This window comes from Salmo salar, chromosome ssa05, assembly GCF_905237065.1.
Source record: "Salmo salar chromosome ssa05, Ssal_v3.1, whole genome shotgun sequence".
NCBI lineage: Eukaryota > Metazoa > Chordata > Actinopteri > Salmoniformes > Salmonidae > Salmo > Salmo salar.
The window spans coordinates 84,528,836-84,551,011 of NC_059446.1; the positions used below are offsets into that span (position 1 = coordinate 84,528,836).

Here is a 22,176-nt window from a genome sequence, read left to right on the forward strand (position 1 = left end):
TGTGTGGTGTAGTGGTGTGTGTAGTGTAGTGGTGTGTGTGGTGTAGTGGTGTGTGTAGTGTAGTGGTGTGTGTGGTGTAGTGGTGTGTGTGGTGTAGTGGTGTGTGTGTAGTGTAGTGGTGTGTGTGGTGTAGTGGTGTGTGTAGTGTAGTGGTGTGTGTAGTGTAGTGGTGTGTGTGGTGTAGTGGTGTGTGTGGTGTAGTGGTGTGTGTAGTGTAGTGGTGTGTGTAGTGTAGTGGTGTGTGTAGTGTAGTGGTGTGTGTAGTGTAGTGGTGTGTGTAGTGTAGTGGTGTGTGTAGTGTAGTGGTGTGTGTGGTGTGTGTAGTGGTGTGTGTGTAGTGTAGTGGTGTGTGTGGTGTAGTGGTGTGTGTAGTGTGGTGGTGTGTGTGGTGTGGTGGTGTGTGTGGTGTGGTGGTGTGTGTGGTGTGGTGGTGTGTGTAGTGTAGTGGTGTGTGTAGTGTAGTGGTGTGTGTAGTGTAGTGGTGTGTGTGTAGTGTAGTGGTGTGTGTGGTGTGTGGTGTGTGTAGTGTAGTGGTGTGTGTAGTGTAGTGGTGTGTGTAGTGTAGTGGTGTGTGTAGTGTAGTGGTGTGTGTAGTGTAGTGGTGTGTGTAGGTGTAGTGTAGTGGTGTGTGTAGTGTAGTGGTGTGTGTAGTGTGTGTGTAGTGGTGTGTGTGAGTGTAGTGGTAGTGTGTGTAGTGTAGTGGTGTGTGTGTGTAGTGGTGTGTGTAGTGTGTGGTGTGTAGTGGTGTTGTGTGTGTAGTGTAGTGGTGTGTGTAGTGTAGTGGTGTGTGTAGTGTAGTGGTGTGTGTAGTGTAGTGGTGTGTGTGGTGTAGTGGTGTGTGTAGTGTAGTGGTGTGTGTGTGTGTAGTGTGTGTGTGTGTGTGTGTGTAGTGTAGTGGTGTGTGTGTGTAGTGTAGTGGTGTGTGTAGTGTAGTGGTGTGTGTGTAGTGTAGTGGTGTGTGTAGTGTAGTGGTGTGTGTGGTGTAGTGGTGTGTGTAGTGTAGTGGTGTGTGTAGTGTGAGTGGTGTGTGTGTGTGTAGTGGTGTGTGTAGTGTGGTGTAGTGTGTGTGTGTGTGTGTAGTGGTGTGTGTAGTGTAGTGGTGTGTGTGAGTGTAGTGGTGTGTGTAGTGTAGTGGTGTGTGTAGTGTAGTGGTGTGTGTAGTGTAGTGGTGTGTGTAGTGTAGTGGTGTGTGTGGTGTAGTGGTGTGTGTAGTGTAGTGTAGTGGTGTGTGTGGTGTAGTGGTGTGTGTGTGGTGTAGTGGTGTGTGTAGTGTAGTGGTGTGTGTAGTGTAGTGGTGTGTGTGAGTGTGGTGGTGTGTGTGTGTAGTGTAGTGGTGTGTGTAGTGTAGTGTAGTGGTGTGTGTAGTGTAGTGGTGTGTGTGTGTGGTGTAGTGGTGTGTGTAGTGTAGTGGTGTGTGTAGTGTAGTGGTGTGTGTAGTGTAGTGGTGTGTGTAGTGTGTGGTGTGTGTGTAGTGTGTGTAGTGTGGTGTAGTGGTGTGTGTAGTGTAGTGGTGTGTGTAGTGTAGTGGTGTGTGTGAGTGTAGTGGTGTGTGTAGTGTGTGGTGTAGTGGTGTGTGTGGTGTAGTGTGAGTGTGTGTGTGTAGTGGTGTGTGTAGTGTAGTGGTGTGTGTAGTGTAGTGGTGTGTGTAGTGTAGTGGTGTGGTGTAGTGTAGTGGTGTGTGTGTGTGTAGTGGGTGTGTGTAGTGTGTGGTGTGTGTGTGTGTGGTGTAGTGGTGTGTGTAGTGTAGTGGTGTGTGTAGTGTAGTGGTGTGTGTAGTGTAGTGGTGTGTGTAGTGTAGTGGTGTGTGTAGTGTAGGTGTGGTGTGTGTAGTGGTGTGTGTAGTGTAGTGGTGTGTGTAGTGTAGTGGTGTGTGTAGTGTAGTGGTGTGTGTAGTGTAGTGGTGTGTGTGGTGTAGTGGTGTGTGTAGTGTAGTGGTGTGGTGTGTGTAGTGTGGTGTAGTGGTGTGTGTAGTGTAGTGTAGTGGTGTGTGTAGTGTAGTGGTGTGTGTAGTGTAGTGGTGTGTGTAGTGTGGTGGTGTGTGTGGTGTAGTGGTGTGTGTGGTGTAGTGGTGTGTGTGGTGTAGTGGTGTGTGTAGTGTAGTGGTGTGTGTGTAGTGTAGTGGTGTGTGTAGTGTAGTGGTGTGTGTAGTGTAGTGGTGTGTGTAGTGTAGTGGTGTGTGTGGTGTAGTGTAGTGGTGTGTGTGTGTAGTGTAGTGGTGTGTGTAGTGTAGTGTAGTGGTGTGTGTAGTGTAGTGGTGTGTGTGTGTAGTGGTGTGTGTGGTGTAGTGGTGTGTGTGGTGTAGTGGTGTGTGTGTAGTGTAGTGGTGTGTGTAGTGTAGTGGTGTGTGTAGTGTAGTGGTGTGTGTGTGTGTAGTGGTGTGTGTAGTGTAGTGGTGTGTGTGTGTAGTGTAGTGGTGTGTGTGAGTGTAGTGTAGTGGTGTGTGTAGTGTAGTGGTGTGTGTGTGTAGTGGTGTGTGTGGTGTAGTGGTGTGTGTAGTGTAGTGGTGTGTGTAGTGTAGTGGTGTGTGTGGTGTAGTGGTGTGTGTGGTGTAGTGGGTGTGTGTATGTGTAGTGGTGTGTGTAGTGTAGTGGTGTGTGTAGTGTAGTGGTGTGTGTGTGTAGTGGTGTGTGTAGTGTAGTGGTGTGTGTAGTGTAGTGGTGTGTGTAGTGTAGTGGTGTGTGTAGTGTAGTGGTGTGTGTAGTGTAGTGGTGTGTGTGGTGTAGTGGTGTGTGTGGTGTAGTGGTGTGTGTAGTGTAGTGGTGTGTGTAGTGTAGTGGTGTGTGTGTAGTGTAGTGGTGTGTGTAGTGGTGTAGTGGTGTGTGTAGTGTAGTGGTGTGTGTGGTGTGTGTGGTGTAGTGGTGTGTGTGGTGTAGTGGTGTGTGTGGTGTAGTGGTGTGTGTAGTGTAGTGGTGTGTGTAGTGTAGTGGTGTGTGTAGTGTAGTGGTGTGTGTAGTGTAGTGGTGTGTGTGGTGTAGTGGTGTGTGTGGTGTAGTGGTGTGTGTGGTGTAGTGGTGTGTGTGGTGTAGTGGTGTGTGTGAGTGTAGTGGTGTGTGTGGTGTAGTGGTGTGTGTGGTGTAGTGGTGTGTGTAGTGTAGTGGTGTGTGTGGTGTAAGTGGTGTGTGTGGTGTAGTGGTGTGTGTGTGTAGTGTAGTGGTGTGTGTAGTGTAGTGGTGTGGTGTGTGTAGTGTAGTGTGTGTGGTGTAGTGGTGTGTGTAGTGTAGTGGTGTGTGTAGTGTAGTGGTGTGTGTAGTGTAGTGTAGTGGTGTGTGTAGTGTAGTGGTGTGTGTAGTGTAGTGGTGTGTGTGTGTAGTGGGTGTGTGGTGTGGTGGTGTGTGTGGTGTAGTGGTGTGTGTGGTGTAGTGGTGTGTGTAGTGTAGTGGTGTGTGTAGTGTAGTGGTGTGTGTAGTGTAGTGGTGTGTGTGGTGTAGTGGTGTGTGTAGTGTAGTGGTGTGTGTAGTGTAGTGGTGTGTGTAGTGGTGTAGTGGTGTGTGTGGTGTAGTGGTGTGTGTAGTGTAGTGGTGTGTGTAGTGTAGTGGTGTGTGTAGTGTAGTGGTGTGTGTAGTGTAGTGGTGTGTGTAGTGGTGTGTGTAGTGTAGTGGTGTGTGTAGTGTAGTGGTGTGTGTAGTGTAGTGGTGTGTGTGGTGTAGTGGTGTGTGTGTGTAGTGTAGTGGTGTGTGTAGTGTAGTGGTGTGTGTAGTGTAGTGGTGTGTGTTGGTGTAGTGTAGTGGTGTGTGTGGTGTAGTGGTGTGTGTGGTGTGTGGTGTGTGTGTGTGTAGTGGTGTGTGTAGTGTAGTGGTGTGTGTGGTGTAGTGGTGTGTGTGTGTAGTGGTGTGTGTGGTGTAGTGGTGTGTGTGGTGTAGTGGTGTGTGTAGTGTAGTGGTGTGTGTGGTGTAGTGGTGTGTGTAGTGTAGTGGTGTGTGTAGTGTAGTGGTGTGTGTAGTGTAGTGGTGTGTGTAGTGTAGTGGTGTGTGAGTGTAGTGGTGTGTGTAGTGTAGTGGTGTGTGTAGTGTAGTGGTGTGTGTGTGTGTGTAGTGTAGTGGTGTGTGTGTGTGTGTAGTGGTGTGTGTGGTGTAGTGGTGTGTGTGTAGTGTAGTGGTGTGTGTGTAGTGTAGTGGTGTGTGTAGTGTAGTGGTGTGTGTGGTGTGTGTAGTGGTGTGTGTGTGTAGTGGTGTGTGTAGTGTGTGTGTGTGGTGTAGTGGTGTGTGTAGTGTAGTGGTGTGTGTGGTGTAGTGGTGTGTGTAGTGTAGTGGTGTGTGTGTAGTGTAGTGGTGTGTGTAGTGTAGTGGTGTGTGTGGTGTAGTGTAGTGGTGTGTGTGTAGTGTAGTGGTGTGTGTAGTGTAGTGGTGTGTGTAGTGTAGTGGTGTGTGTAGTGTAGTGGTGTGTGTGTGGTGTGTGTAGTGGTGTGTGTAGTGTAGTGGTGTGTGTAGTGTAGTGGTGTGTGTAGTGTAGTGGTGTGTGTGTGTAGTGTAGTGGTGTGTGTGGTGTAGTGGTGGTGTGTGTAGTGGTGTGTGAGTGTGTGGTGTGTGTGTGGTGGGTGTGTGTAGTGGTGTGTGTAGTGTAGTGGTGTGTGTAGTGTAGTGGTGTGTGTAGTGTAGTGGTGTGTGTGTGTAGGGTGTGTGGTGTAGTGGTGTGTGTAGTGTAGTGTGGTGTGTGGTGTGTGTAGTGTAGTGGTGTGTGTAGTGTAGTGGTGTGTGTGGTGAGTGGTGTGTGTAGTGTAGTGGTGTGTGTGGTGTAGTGGTGTGTGTGGTGTAGTGGTGTGTGTAGTGTAGTGGTGTGTGTGTAGTGTAGTGGTGTGTGTGGTGTAGTGGTGTGTGTAGTGTAGTGGTGTGTGTAGTGTAGTGGTGTGTGTAGTGTAGTGGTGTGTGTGGTGTGTAGTGGTGTGTGTAGTGTAGTGGTGTGTGTAGTGTAGTGGTGTGTGTGTGTGGTGGTGTGTGTGGTGTAGTGGTGTGTGTAGTGTAGTGGTGTGTGTAGTGTAGTGGTGTGTAGTGTAGTGGTGTGTGTGTGTGTAGTGGTGTGTGTAGTGTAGTGGTGTGTGTAGTGTAGTGGTGTGTGTGTGTAGTGGTGTGTGTAGTGTAGTGGTGTGTGTAGTGTAGTGGTGTGTGTGTGTGTGTAGTGGTGTGTGTAGTGTAGTGGTGTGTGTAGTGTAGTGGTGTGTGTGTGTGTGTGTGTGGTGTAGTGGTGTGTGTGGTGTAGTGGTGTGTGTAGTGTAGTGGTGTGTGTAGTGTAGTGGTGTGTGTGGTGTGTGGTGTGTGGTGTGGTGGTGTGTGTAGTGTAGTGGTGTGTGTAGTGTAGTGGTGTGTGTAGTGTAGTGGTGTGTGTAGTGTAGTGGTGTGTGTGGTGTAGTGGTGTGTGTAGTGTAGTGGTGTGTGTAGTGTGGTGTAGTGGTGTGTGTAGTGTAGTGGTGTGTGTAGTGTAGTGGTGTGTGTAGTGTAGTGGTGTGTGTGTGTGTAGTGGTGTGTGTAGTGTAGTGGTGTGTGTAGTGTAGTGGTGTGTGTGGTGTAGTGGTGTGTGTGGTGTAGTGGTGTGTGTAGTGTAGTGGTGTGTGTGGTGTAGTGGTGTGTGTGGTGTAGTGGTGTGTGTGGTGTAGTGTGTGTGTGTAGTGTGGTGGTGTGTGTGGTGTAGTGGTGTGTGTAGTGTAGTGGTGTGTGTAGTGTAGTGGTGTGTGTAGTGTAGTGGTGTGTGGTGTGGTGTAGTGGTGTGTGTGTAGTGTAGTGGTGTGTGTAGTGTAGTGGTGTGTGTAGTGTAGTGGTGTGTGTGGTGTAGTGGTGTGTGTAGTGTAGTGGTGTGTGTAGTGTAGTGGTGTGTGTGGTGTAGTGGTGTGTGTAGTGTAGTGGTGTGTGTAGTGTAGTGGTGTGTGTAGTGTAGTGGTGTGTGTGGTGTAGTGGTGTGTGTAGTGTAGTGGTGTGTGTAGTGTAGTGATGTGTGTAGTGTAGTGTAGTGGTGTGTGTAGTGTAGTGGTGTGTGTAGTGTAGTGGTGTGTGTAGTGTAGTGGTGTGTGTAGTGGTGTGTGTAGTGTAGTGGTGTGTGTAGTGTAGTGGTGTGTGTAGTGTAGTGGTGTGTGTAGTGTAGTGGTGTGTGTAGTGTAGTGGTGTGTGTAGTGTAGTGTAGTGGTGTGTAGTGTAGTGTAGTGGTGTGTAGTGTAGTGTAGTGGTGTGTGTAGTGTAGTGTAGTGGTGTGTGTAGTGTAGTGGTGTGTGTAGTGTAGTGGTGTGTGTAGTGTAGTGGTGTGTGTAGTGTAGTGGTGTGTGTAGTGTAGTGGTGTGTGTAGTGTAGTGGTGTGTGTAGTGTAGTGGTGTGTGTAGTGTAGTGGTGTGTGTGGAGCTCTTTCAGGGACTGAGGCCGTTCATACCAGCAGTACGAACACAACACTGTATATCGTTCAATATAGTGTTGCAAAATTCCAGGTACTTCCCCAAAAATCCAGCGTTTTCTAGAAATCCCGGTTGGAAGATCACCGGAATCAGGAGGGAATAAGCAGGAAATCCGTGAATCTTTCAAACGGGATTTGTGAAAAACCTAGTTTAGCAAAGTGATTGTAATGTGGGCATTCCAGAAGTCACCATACATACCGTTGTTTCCCAGGGTCTTCATCATGACCTCCGTCTGGGCGAACTCATAGCTGTAGTCCTGTTCTGAGGAGGCCTCGCTGGCTGTCTCTACGTCTACCTCTACAAAGCTCTCCCTGGGGATGCACGTTCCCTCTCCAGCTCCTTCACACGCTCACGCCGCTTCCGCCAGGCAGGTTTATCCTACAGCACACAGGATTTATACTCACTTCCTGCTTCTACAGCACGGGGCAGCTAAAGGATGTAACAATTCCAGGAACATTCCCCACATTCTCAGGTTTTCCAGAAATCCTGATTGGAGGGTTCTGAATTTGCTGCTGTTTTTGGGAATATTTACAACCAGGATTTCTGGAAAATCTCTGGCAATCTGGCTGTGAGGGTTTTGTTCCACACCATCACTAACAAACCTTATTCAAGTAGTGTACACAGGGGAGTTGAACTCTCAGTTCACATTAGTGCAGGCTGCAGCAAGGTAAACATTTTGTTAGTCTCTGGTTCACTTTGTCCAGTAGATGTGCATGTTCTGTAGACAAACTCCTCACCTGAAGAAGTGGTTGTTGCCCCATAATATGCGGTCTCCATGCCACAGGTGGACCAAGGACTCAGTCATGGTTCCATTCACACAGGTTCTGTTGGAGCAGAGCAGTACAGTCTGATGATGTCATATTGAGGTGTGTTGTGGGAGAGTAGACATCCCATCCTGCTGTACCTCCTCTTCCACACAGAAAGTAATACAGCACATCAAATATCCTCATATCACCACCAACAGTACAGACTATCAATGAGATATCCTCATATCACCCACCAACAGTACAGACTATCAATGAGATATCCTCATATCACCCACCAACAGTAAAGACTATCAATGAGATATCCTCATATCACCCACCAACAGTAAAGACTATCAATGAGATATCCTCATATCACCCACCAACAGTAAAGACTATCAATGAGATATCCTCATATCACCACCAACAGTAAAGACTATCAATGAGATATCCTCATATCACCACCAACAGTAAAGACTATCAATGAGATATCCTCATATCACCCACCAACAGTAAAGACTATCAATGAGATATCCTCATATCACCCACCAACAGTAAAGACTATCAATGAGATATCCTCATATCACCCACCAACAGTAAAAACTATCAATGAGATATCCTCATATCACCACCAACAGTAAAGACTATCAATGAGATATCCTCATATCACCCACCAACAGTAAAGACTATCAATGAGATATCCTCATATCACCCACCAACAGTAAAGACTATCAATGAGATATCCTCATATCACCACCAACAGTAAAGACTATCAATGAGATATCCTCATATCACCACCAACAGTAAAGACTATCAATGATATATCCTCATATCACCCACCAACAGTAAAGACTATCAATGAGATATCCTCATATCACCACCAACAGTAAAGACTATCAATGAGATATCCTCATATCACCACCAACAGTAAAGACTATCAATGAGATATCCTCATATCACCACCAACAGTAAAGACTATCAATGAGATATCCTCATGTCACCCACCAACAGTAAAGACTATCAATGAGATATCCTCATATCACCACCAACAGTAAAGACTATCAATGAGATATCCTCATATCACCACCAACAGTAAAGACTATCAATGATATATCCTCATATCACAACCAACAGTAAAGACTATCAATGAGATATCCTCATATCACAACCAACAGTAAAGACTATCAATGAGATATCCTCATATCACCCACCAACAGTAAAGACTATCAATGAGATATCCTCATATCACCCACCAACAGTAAAGACTATCAATGAGATATCCTCATATCACCCACCAACAGTAAAGACTATCAATGAGATATCCTCATATCACCACCAACAGTAAAGACTATCAATGAGATATCCTCATATCACCACCAACAGTAAAGACTATCAATGAGATATCCTCATATCACCACCAACAGTACAGACTATCAATGAGATATCCTCATATAACCACCAACAGTAAAGACTATCAATGAGATATCCTCATATCACCCACCAACAGTAAAGACTATCAATGAGATATCCTCATATCACCCACCAACAGTAAAGACTATCAATGAGATATCCTCATATCAACACCAACAGTAAAGACTATCAATGAGATATCCTCATATCACCACCAACAGTAAAGACTATCAATGATATATCCTCATATCACCACCAACAGTAAAGACTATCAATGAGATATCCTCATATCACCACCAACAGTAAAGACTATCAATGAGATATCCTCATATCACCACCAACAGTAAAGACTATCAATGAGATATCCTCATATCACCACCAACAGTAAAGACTATCAATGAGATATCCTCATATCACCACCAACAGTAAAGACTATCAATGAGATATCCTCATATCACCCACCAACAGTAAAGACTATCAATGATATATCCTCATATCACCACCAACAGTAAAGACTATCAATGAGATATCCTCATATCACCACCAACAGTAAAGACTATCAATGAGATATCCTCATATCACCACCAACAGTAAAGACTATCAATGAGATATCCTCATATCACCACCAACAGTAAAGACTATCAATGAGATATCCCTCATATCACCACCAACAGTAAAGACTATCAATGAGATATCCTCATATCACCACCAACAGTAAAGACTATCAATGAGATATCCTCATATCACCACCAACAGTAAAGACTATCAATGAGATATCCTCATATCACCCACCAACAGTAAAGACTATCAATGATATATCCTATCACCACCAACAGTAAAGACTATCAATGAGATATCCTTATATCACCACCAACAGTAAAGACTATCAATGAGATATCCTCATATCACCCACCAACAGTAAAGACTATCAATGAGATATCCTCATATCACCCACCAACAGTAAAGACTATCAATGAGATATCCTCATATCACCCACCAACAGTAAAGACTATCAATGATATATCCTCATATCACCACCAACAGTAAAGACTATCAATGAGATATCCTCATGTCACCACCAACAGTAAAGACTATCAATGAGATATCCTCATATCACCACCAACAGTAAAGACTATCAATGAGATATCCTCATATCACCACCAACAGTAAAGACTATCAATGAGATATCCTCATATCACCCACCAACAGTAAAGACTATCAATGATATATCCTCATATCACCCACCAACAGTAAAGACTATAAATGAGATATCCTCATATCACCCACCAACAGTAAAGACTATCAATGAGATATCCTCATGTCACCCACCAACAGTAAAGACTATCAATGAGATATCCTCATATCACCCACCAACAGTAAAGACTATCAATGAGATATCCTCATATCACCACCAACAGTAAAGACTATCAATGAGATATCCTCATATCACCACCAACAGTAAAGACTATCAATGAGATATCCTCATATCACCCACCAACAGTAAAGACTATCAATGAGATATCCTCATATCACCCACCAACAGTAAAGACTATCAATGAGATATCCTCATATCACCCACCAACAGTAAAGACTATCAATGAGATATCCTCATATCACCACCAACAGTAAAGACTATCAATGAGATATCCTCATATCACCACCAACAGTAAAGACTATCAATGAGATATCCTCATATCACCACCAACAGTAAAGACTATCAATGAGATATCCTCATATCACCACCAACAGTAAAGACTATCAATGATATATCCTCATATCACCACCAACAGTAAAGACTATCAATGATATATCCTCATATCACCACCAACAGTAAAGACTATCAATGAGATATCCTCATATCACCACCAACAGTAAAGACTATCAATGAGATATCCTCATATCACCACCAACAGTAAAGACTATCAATGAGATATCCTCATATCACCACCAACAGTAAAGACTATCAATGAGATATCCTCATATCACCCACCAACAGTAAAGACTACCAATGAGATATCCTCATATCACCACCAACAGTAAAGACTATCAATGAGATATCCTCATATCACCACCAACAGTAAAGACTATCAATGAGATATCCTCATATCACCACCAACAGTAAAGACTATCAATGAGATATCCTCATATCACCACCAACAGTAAAGACTATCAATGAGATATCCTCATATCACCCACCAACAGTAAAGACTATCAATGAGATATCCTCATATCACCACCAACAGTAAAGACTATCAATGAGATATCCTCATATCACCCACCAACAGTAAAGACTACCAATGAGATATCCTCATATTTCATAGATAGCCTTTACTGGGACGGGTGGTGGGGGAGAGGGAGGGAAGGTGGTGGGGGGAGGGAGTGAAGGAGGGAAAGATGGAGGGAGGCAGGCAGGGAGGGGTGGTGGGGGGAGGGAGTGAGTGAGGGAGGGAAAGATGGAGGGAGGCAGGGAGGGATGGAGGCAGGGAGGGAGGGAGTCAGGGAATGAGGGAGGGAGGGGTGGCGGGGGGAGGGAGTGAGGGAAAGATGGAGGGAGGCAGGGAGGGAGGGAGGAAAGGAGGGAGGGGGTATGTTTGATATCAAAGCAGGAGGTTGAGATCAGAAATACCTCAGCTATGAGGTCATGGGAAACTCCAGTCAGGTCCAGTTCACTCATCCATATGTGTGTGCACTGTGTGTGTGTGTGTGTGTGTGTGTGTACTGTGTGTGTGTACTGTGTATGTGTGTGTGTGTACTGTGTGTGTACTGTGTGTGTGTGTGTGTGTGTGTGTGTGTGTGTGTGTGTGTGTGTGTGTGTGTGTGTGTGTGTGTGTGTGTGTGTGTGTGTGTGTGTGTGTTAACTCACCTGGCATTCTCTATAGGGGTGAGGGTGACCTCCCCTCCGTCTGGGCTGATCTCCAACACACAGTGTTCTGACTGGATACCAATCCCAAACAGCTGGATGTCCTGAGAGGTGTCTGCACCCACACGCGTGTGTTCCTACACACACACACACACACACACACACACACACACACACACACACAACACACACACACACACACACACACACACACACACACACACACACACACACACACACAGAGGAGATGATGATTCATGTGGGTCAGGTCCTACTTCCCCACTGACACACAGGCTCAGATATTTACCACTTATATTACTGGTGATATTATGGCATTACCTCCCCACTGACACACAGGCTCAGATATTTACCACTTATATTACTGGTGATATTATGGCATTACCTCCCCACTGACACACAGGCTCAGATATTTACCACTTATATTACTGGTGATATTATGGCATTACCTCCCCACTGACACACAGGCTCAGATATTTACCACTTATATTACTGGTGATATTATGGCATTACCTCCCCACTGACACACAGGCTCAGATATTTACCACTTATATTACTGGTGATATTATGGCATTACCTCCCCACTGACACACAGGCTCAGATATTTACCACTTATATTACTGGTGATATTATGGCATTACCTCCCCACTGACACACAGACTCAGATATTTACCACTTATATTACTGGTGATATTATGGCATTACCTCCCCACTGACACACAGGCTCAGATATTTACCACTTATATTACTGGTGATATTATGGCATTACCTCCCCACTGACACACAGGCTCAGATATTTACCACTTATATTACTGGTGATATTATGGCATTACCTCCCCACTGACACACAGGCTCAGATATTTACCACTTATATTACTGGTGATATTATGGCATTACCTCCCCACTGACACACAGGCTCAGATATTTACCACTTATATTACTGGTGATATTATGGCATTACCTCCCCACTGACACACAGGCTCAGATATTTACCACTTATATTACTGGTGATATTATGGCATTACCTCCCCACTGACACACAGGCTCAGATATTTACCACTTATATTACTGGTGATATTATGGCATTACCTCCCCACTGACACACAGGCTCAGATATTTACCACTTATATTACTGGTGATATTATGGCATTACCTCCCCACTGACACACAGGCTCAGATATTTACCACTTATATTACTGGTGATATTATGGCATTACCTCCCCCACTGACACACAGGCTCAGATATTTACCACTTATATTACTGGTGATATTATGGCATTACCTCCCCACTAACACACAGGCTCAGATATTTACCACTTATATTACTGGTGATATTATGGCATTACCTCCCCACTGACACACAGGCTCAGATATTTACCACTTATATTACTGGTGATATTATGGCATTACCTCCCCACTGACACACAGGCTCAGATATTTACCACTTATATTACTGGTGATATTATGGCATTACCTCCCCCACTGACACACAGGCTCAGATATTTACCACTTATATTACTGGTGATATTATGGCATTACCTCCCCACTGACACACAGGCTCAGATATTTACCACTTATATTACTGGTGATATTATGGCATTACCTCCCCACTGACACACAGGCTCAGATATTTACCACTTATATTACTGGTGATGTTATGGCATTACCTCCCCACTGACACACAGGCTCAGATATTTACCACTTATATTACTGGTGATATTATGGCATTACCTCCCCACTGACACACAGGCTCAGATATTTACCACTTATATTACTGGTGATATTATGGCATTACCTCCCCCACTAACACACAGGCTCAGATATTTACCACTTATATTACTGGTGATATTATGGCATTACCTCCCCACTGACACACAGACTCAGATATTTACCACTTATATTACTGGTGATATTATGGCATTACCTCCCCACTGACACACAGGCTCAGATATTTACCACTTATATTACTGGTGATATTGTGGCATTACCTCCCCACTGACACACAGGCTCAGATATTTACCACTTATATTACTGGTGATATTATGGCATTACCTCCCCACTGACACACAGGCTCAGATATTTACCACTTATATTACTGGTGATATTATGGCATTACCTCCCCACTAACACACAGGCTCAGATATTTACCACTTATATTACTGGTGATATTATGGCATTACCTCCCCACTGACACACAGGCTCAGATATTTACCACTTATATTACTGGTGATATTATGGCATTACCTCCCCACTGACACACAGGCTCAGATATTTACCACTTATATTACTGGTGATATTATGGCATTACCTCCCCACTGACACACAGGCTCAGATATTTACCACTTATATTACTGGTGATATTATGGCATTACCTCCCCACTGACACACAGGCTCAGATATTTACCACTTATATTACTGGTGATATTATGGCATTACCTCCCCACTGACACAGGCTCAGATATTTTACCACTTATATTACTGGTGATATTATGGCATTACCTCCCCACTGACACACAGACTCAGATATTTACCACTTATATTACTGGTGATATTATGGCATTACCTCCCCACTGACACACAGGCTCAGATATTTACCACTTATATTACTGGTGATATTATGGCATTACCTCCCCACTGACACACAGGCTCAGATATTTACCACTTATATTACTGGTGATATTATGGCATTACCTCCCCACTGACACACAGGCTCAGATATTTACCACTTATATTACTGGTGATATTATGCGCATTACCTCCCCCACTGACACACAGGCTCAGATATTTACCACTTATATTACTGGTGATATTATGGCATTACCTCCCCACTGACACACAGGCTCAGATATTTACCACTTATATTACTGGTGATATTATGGCATTACCTCCCCACTGACACACAGGCTCAGATATTTACCACTTATATTACTGGTGATATTATGGCATTACCTCCCCACTGACACACAGGCTCAGATATTTACCACTTATATTACTGGTGATATTATGGCATTACCTCCCCACTGACACACAGGCTCAGATATTTACCACTTATATTACTGGTGATATTATGGCATTACCTCCCCACTGACACACAGGCTCAGATATTTACCACTTATATTACTGGTGATATTATGGCATTACCTCCCCACTGACACACAGGCTCAGATATTTACCACTTATATTACTGGTGATATTATGGCATTACCTCCCCACTGACACACAGGCTCAGATATTTACCACTTATATTACTGGTGATATTATGGCATTACCTCCCCACTGACACACAGGCTCAGATATTTACCACTTATATTACTGGTGATATTATGGCATTACCTCCCCACTGACACACAGGCTCAGATATTTACCACTTATATTACTGGTGATATTATGGCATTACCTCCCCACTGACACACAGGCTCAGATATTTACCACTTATATTACTGGTGATATTATGGCATTACCTCCCCACTGAACACAGGCTCAGATATTTACCACTTATATTACTGGTGATATTATGGCATTACCTCCCCACTGACACACAGGCTCAGATATTTACCACTTATATTACTGGTGATATTATGGCATTACCTCCCCCACTGACACACAGGCTCAGATATTTACCACTTATATTACTGGTGATATTATGGCATTACCTCCCCACTGACACACAGGCTCAGATATTTACCACTTATATTACTGGTGATATTATGGCATTACCTCCCCACTGACACACAGGCTCAGATATTTACCACTTATATTACTGGTGATATTATGGCATTACCTCCCCCACTGACACACAGGCTCAGATATTTACCACTTATATTACTGGTGATATTATGGCATTACCTCCCCACTGACACACAGGCTCAGATATTTACCACTTATATTACTGGTGATATTAAGGCATTACCTCCCCACTGACACACAGGCTCAGATATTTACCACTTATATTACTGGTGATATTATGGCATTACCTCCCCACTGACACACAGGCTCAGATATTTACCACTTATATTACTGGTGATATTATGGCATTACCTCCCCCACTGACACACAGGCTCAGATATTTACCACTTATATTACTGGTGATATTATGGCATTACCTCCCCCACTGACACACAGGCTCAGATATTTACCACTTATATTACTGGTGATATTATGGCATTACCTCCCCACTGCACACACAGGCTCAGATATTTACCACTTATATTACTGGTGATATTATGGCATTACCTCCCCACTGACACACAGGCTCAGATATTTACCACTTATATTACTGGTGATATTATGGCATAACCTCCCCACTGATATCATGAGGCCATTTTAATCTGCTACAATACCTTTCTCCTTTCATCAATGGGGAACACAACAACTAAGTCAGTGAATCACTTAGTGAGGTCAGTGAAAAAGCTGATTGCTCTCTCTCTCTCTCTCTCTCTCTCTCTCTCTCTCTCTCTCTCTCTCTCTCTCTCTCTCTCTCTCTCTTTCTCTCTCCTTGTCTTTCCCTCTCTTGTGGGTGTAGTTAAACAAACATCCCACTTCCAGAGGATGTCCGACACTCCTTCACTCCTGCAGCTGTATCAGCTACTTAACATAACCCCAGTAAGTCAGTCTCTTGTTCATTCCATTGTGTGTGTGTGTGTGTGTGGGTGTCATTCCACACTGGTATGCAGGGCAGGCTAGCTGTCCAGGCCGGGGCCCAGACCTGCTGTTCTGTAGGCCTGAAGGAGGCTTGGCTGGTGTCTCACATGCCTGCCTCTCCCTGCCCCTCTACTCTCTCTATCTCCCTGTCCCGCTGCACCTCTCTCTCTCTCTCTCTCTCTATCTCCCTGCCCCTCTACTCTCTCTCTCTCTATCTCCCTGCCCCTCTGCTCTCTCTATCTCCCTGCCCCTCTACTCTCTCTATCCCTGTCCCTCTACTCTCTCTCTCTCCCTGCCCCTCTACTCTCTCTCTCTCTTCTCCCTGCCCCTCTGCTCTCTCTATCTCCCTGCCCCTCTACTCTCTCTCTCCCTGCCCCTCTACTCTCTCTCTCCCTGCCCCTCTACTCTCTCTCTCCCTGTCCCGCTGCACTCTTCTCTCTCTCTCTCTCTCCCTGCCCCTCTACTCTCTCTCTCTCTATTCCTGCCCCTCTCTCTCTCTTCCCTTCACTTCTCTCTCCCTGCCCCTCTGCTCTCTCTCTCCCTGCCCCTCTACTCTCTCTCTCCCTGCCCCTCTCTCTCTCTCCCTGCCCCTCTACTCTCTCTCTCCCTGCCCCTCTACTCTCTCTCTCCCTGCACCTCTACTCTCTCTATCTCCCTGTCCCGCTGCACTCTCTCTCTCTCTCTCTACTCTCTCTCTCACCCCTGCCCCTCTACTCTCTCTCTATCTATCTCCCTGCCCCTCTACTCTCTCTCTCACCCCTGCCCCTCTACTCTCTCTCTCTATCTATCTCCCTGCCCCTCTACTCTCTCTCTCTCACCCTGCCCCTCTACTCTCTCTCTCTATCTATCTCCCTGTCCCTCTGCTTTCTGTCTTCTCTCGCTCACCCTGCCCCTCTGCTCTCTCTCTCTCCCTGCCCCTCTGCTGCTATCTCTCTCTCTCTCACCCCTGCCCCTCTGCTCTCTGTCTCTCTCTCTCTCCCTGCCCCTCTGCTCTCTGTCTCTCACCTGCCCCTCTCTCTCTCTCTCTATCTATCTCTGCCCCTCTACTCTCTCTCACCTGCCCTCTACTCTGGCTCTATCTATCCCCTGCCACTCTGCTTTCTGTCTTCTCTCACCACACCCTGCCCCTCTGCTCTCTCTCTCTCCCCTTGCCCCCTCTGCTGCTATCTCTCTCTTCTCTCACCCTGCCCCTCTGTCTCTGTCGTCTCTCTCTCCTTCTCCTGCCCCTCTGCTCTCTGTCTCTCTCTCTCCCTGCCTCTCTGCTCTCTGTCTCTCTCTCTCCCTGCCTCTCTGCTCTGTCTCTCTCTCCTTATACAGTATAGTACATAGGGCTCTGTTTGGGACTCAGCCTCAGTCTCTCTCTGTTCCTCTCAGCCACTGAGCTAGTTGTCTGTCAGCGCTGAGACTATGTGTTCACTCCCTTTCCTTTCCTGTGTTGTCATAGCGTCATCCTATTGTAGTGTACACCCAGAGCCCTGTAGTTAGACAGTTGGGCCAATGCCATTCCTGCAGTATGATGCATTTACATGACACTTCAACATTCTATGGCAGTGAGCTGGCGCAGCCCCAGAGAAATGATTTAGTGGAGAGGTGCTGATTAAAGGGGAATAAACTGTAAGCTATAAAACAAAGAAAGAGAGTCACACTCTATATAAACTCCCAGTCATTTATTGGGTAAAACATCACTGTGCCTTCTTCAGGGTGCCTGAGAGCAGAGGCTGCCTCCTTCAGGGTGCCTGAGAGCAGAGGGTGCTCTAGTGTCCTTCAGGGTGCCTGAGAGCAGAGGGTGCCTCCTTCAGGGTGCCTGAGAGCAGAGGCTGCCTCCTTCGGTGCTCAGGGTGCTTCAGTCTGAGAGCAGAGGGTGCCCCTTCCAGGGTGCCTGAGAGCAGAGGGGTGCCTCCTTCAGGGTGCCTGAGAGCAGAGGGTGCCTCCTTCAGGGTGCCTGGGCAGAGGCTGCCTCCTTCAGGGTGCCTGAGAGCAGAGGGTGCCTCCTTCAGGGTGCCTGAGAGCAGAGGGTGCCTCCTTCAAGGTGCATGAGAGCAGAGGGTGCCTCCCCTTCAGGGTGCCTGAGAGCAGAGGGGTGCCTCCTTCAGGGTGCCTTCATCAGGGTGTCTGCAAGCAGAGGGTGCCCCCTTCAAGGTGCATGAGAGCAGAGGGTGCCCCCTTCAGGGTGTCTGCGAGCAGAGGGGTGCCTCCTTCAGGGTGCCTGAGAGCAGAGGGTGCCTCCTTCAGGGTGCCTTCATCAGGGTGTCTGCAAGCAGAGGGTGCCTCCTTCAGGGTGCCTCCTTCAGGGTGTCTGAGAGCAGAGGGTGCCTCCTTCAGGGTGCCTTCTTCAGGGTGTCTGAGAGCAGAGGGTGCCTCCTCGGTGCCTCAACAAGGCACAGTGATTGAGAAACGTCGGTGGTTTATTCAGTAAATTCCTAGGAGTTTATATATAGTGTATAGTCTTTATTAGTTTGTATAGCCATGTTAGTTCCCCATTAACAACACATGGTGTAGATTTAAACAATGCTATGTAAGTGAATGTGTACAATATTCTCTAAATATATATCTCTGGTGTCCACTACTACAGACTACAGGTTAGCATCATCCTACTGTACTGTCTACTACACAGACTACAGGTTAGCATTATCCTACTGTACTGTCTACTATACAGACTACAGGTTAGCATTATCCTACTGTACTGTCTACTATACAGACTACAGGCTAGCATTATCCTACTGTACTGTCTACTACACAGACTACAGGTTAGCATTATCCTACTGTACTGTCTACTATACAGACTACAGGTTAGCATTATCCTACTGTACTGTCTACTATACAGACTACAGGTTAGCATTATCCTACTGTACTGTCTACTATACAGACTACAGGTTAGCATTATCCTACTGTACTGTCTACTATACAGACTACAGGTTAGCATTATCCTACTGTACTGTCTACTATACAGACTACAGGTTAGCATTATCCTACTGTACTGTCTACTATACAGACTACAGGCTAACATTATCCTACTGTACTGTCTACTATACAGACTACAGGTTAGGCATTATCCTACTGTATGCTGTCTACTTATACAGACCACAGGTTAAAGACATCCTACTGTACTGTCTACTATACAGACTACAGGTTGGCATATCATCCTACTGTACTGTCTACTATACAGACTAAGGACTAGCAGTATCCTACTGTACTGTCTACTATACAGACTACAGGCTAGCATTATCCTACTGTACTGTCTACTATACAGACTACAGGCTAGCATTATTCTACTGTACTGTCTACTACACAGACTACAGGTTAGCAATATTCTACTGTACTGTCTACTACAAGACTACAGGTTAGCATCATTCTACTGTACTGTCTACTATACAGACTACAGGCTAACATTATCCTACTGTACTGTCTACTATACAGACTACAGGCTAACATTATCCTACTGTACTGTCTACTACACAGACTACAGGTTAGCATTATCCTACTGTACTGTCTACTATACAGACTACAGGCTAGCATTATCCTACTGTACTGCCTACTATACAGACTACAGGCTAACATTATCCTACTGTACTGTCTACTACACAGACTACAGGCTAGCATTATCCTACTGTACTGTCTACTACACAGACTACAGGCTAGCATTATCCTACTGTACTGTCTACTACACAGACTTTACTGATAGCTGCTAGCTCTGACTTTACTGATAGCTACTAGCAATGACTTTACTGATAGCTACTAGCTCTGACTTTACTGATAGCTACTAGCAATGACTTTACTGATAGCTACTAGCAATGACTTTACTGATAGCTACTAGCTATGACTTTACTGATAGCTACTAGCTCTGACTTTACTGATAGCTACTAGCTATGACTTTACTGATAGCTACTAGCAATGACTTTACTGATAGCTACTAGCTTCTGACTTTAATTATAGCTACTAGCTCTGACTTTACTGATAGCTGCTAGCTCCTTGACTTTTACTGATAGCCGCTAGCTCTGACTTTACTGATAGCTACTAGCGATGACTTTACTGATAGCTACTAGCTCTGACTTTACTAGATAGCTCTAGCCTGACTTTACTGATAGCTACTAGCATGACCTTTACTGATAGCCTACTAGCTCGACTTTGATGGGCTACTATGGCATGAGCTTTTACTGATAGCTACTAGTAAATGACTTTAATGATAGCTACTAGCAATGACTTTACTGATAGCTACTAGCAATGACTTTACTGATAGCTACTAGCTCTGACTTTACTGATAGCTACTAGCTCTGACTTTACTGATAGCTACTAGCTCTGACTTTACTGATAGCTACTAGCTCTGACTTTTACTGATAGCTACTAGCAATGACTTTACTGATAGCTACTAGCTCTGACTTTACTGATAGCTACTAGCTCTGACTTTACTGATAGCTACTAGCAATGACTTTACTGATAGCTACTAGCAATGACTTTACTGATAGCTACTAGCTCTGACTTTACTGATAGCTGCTAGCTCTGACTTTACTGATAGCTACTAGCAATGACTTTACTGATAGCTACTAGCTCTGTCTTTACTGATAGCTGCTAGCTCTGACTTTACTACTCTTCTTTATTGAGCAAAGTGTACTGTCATAATAATACCCACTGCATCTTCTGAGTCCAGGCTTTATTTCCAGCCTGAGTCCAGGCTTTCTAGAGGACACCAAAATAATCATGAAAAATAGATTTCTGTGTAAATCGAAATAGCTTTAGGTAGTAGACCAGCAGATTATTGAGGGCGGGTCGGTGTTGTGGGTTGTGTTGGTGTTGTGGTTGGTTTTGTAGTTGGTGTTGTGGTTGGTGTTGTGGTTGGTGTTGTGGTTGGTGTTGGGGTTGGTGTTGTGGTTGGTGTTGTGGTTGGTGTTGTGGTTGGTGTTGGGGTTGGTGTTGTGGTTGGTGTTGTGGTTGGTGATGTGGTTGGTGTTGCGGTTGGTGTTGTGGTTGGTGTTGTGGTTGTAGTTGTGGTTGTGTACCTTTAGGTAGTAGACCAGCGAGCTTATTGAGGGTGGGGTTGGTGTTGTGGTTGTGGTCGGTGTTGTGGTTGGTGTTGTGGTCGGGTGTTGGTGTTGTGGTTGGTGTTGTGGTTGTAGTTGGTGTTGTGGTCGGTGTTGGTGTTGTGGTCGGTGTTGCTGTTGTGGTTGTGGTTGGTGTTGTGGTTGGTGTTGTGGTTGGTGTTGTGGTTGTGTCTTTGGTGTCTTGAGGGTGGGGTTGGTGTTGTGGTTGGTGTTGTGGTTGGTGTTGTGGTGTGGTTGGTGTTGTGGTCGGGTTGATGTTGTGGTTGGTGTTGGGGTTGTGGTTAGTGTTGTGGTTGATGTTGGTGTTGTGGTTGTGTACCTTTAGGTAGTAGACCAGCAGCTCATTGAGGGCGGGGTCTGCGTTCAGGTTGACCAGGAAGCATTTGTCCTCTCCAACTTTGATCCCCAGACGTCTCCAGGGAGATCCCCATACTCTCTAGCTGCTGCTGACGCTCCTGTGGAAATATAACAAACATACAAGTCATTTTACCTCTGCACAGACATTTACTACCAACGGTTTAGTCCGGATGCAGAAGCTTCCATGTGATTTGAATGTGCTAAATGAATGTGAGTGAGTGTGTAGGTTACCGTAGCGATCTCCTCTGTGTTGCGTAGTTTCTGCTCCCAGGTAACAGTCATCTCCTGGATCAGCTTCTCTGACTCCTGAAGCCTCTCCTTCAGCTCTGGAGCCTTTAGAGACTGGAACATAGACACACAGAGACACACACGGACCAGTCAGAACGGACCAGCCAGGACGGACCAGCCAGGACGGACCAGCCAGAGACGGACCAGCCAGAACGGACCAGCCAGAACGGACCAGCCAAGACGGACCAGCCAGGACGGACCAGTCAGGACGGACCAGCCAGGACGGACCAGTCAGGGCGGACCAGTCATGACGGACCAGTCAGAACGGACCAGTCAGGACGGACCAGCCAGAACGGACCAGCCAGGACGGGCCAGTCAAAAGGACCAGCCAGGGACGGACCAGTCAGGACGGACCAGTCAGAACGGACCAGCCAGGACGGACCAGTCAGAACGGACCAGTCAGAACGGACCAGTCAGGACGGACCAGTCAGAACGGACCAGCCAGGACGGACC

The 22,176-nt window shown here is 45.7% G+C and overlaps 1 protein-coding gene across 1 annotated transcript in view; it reads right to left on the bottom strand.

Annotated features, from left to right (window-relative positions):
* LOC106596042 (kinesin-like protein KIF13A) overlaps positions 1 to 22,176 on the bottom strand; it is a 298,962-nt gene that overhangs the window by 82,369 nt on the left and 194,417 nt on the right. The window contains 8 exon segments of the mRNA XM_045719221.1: positions 6,569 to 6,668; positions 6,671 to 6,735; positions 6,738 to 6,748; positions 7,108 to 7,194; positions 11,387 to 11,520; positions 21,398 to 21,484; positions 21,486 to 21,533; positions 21,667 to 21,777. Coding sequence (XP_045575177.1) covers positions 6,569 to 6,668; positions 6,671 to 6,735; positions 6,738 to 6,748; positions 7,108 to 7,194; positions 11,387 to 11,520; positions 21,398 to 21,484; positions 21,486 to 21,533; positions 21,667 to 21,777 — 643 coding nt within the window.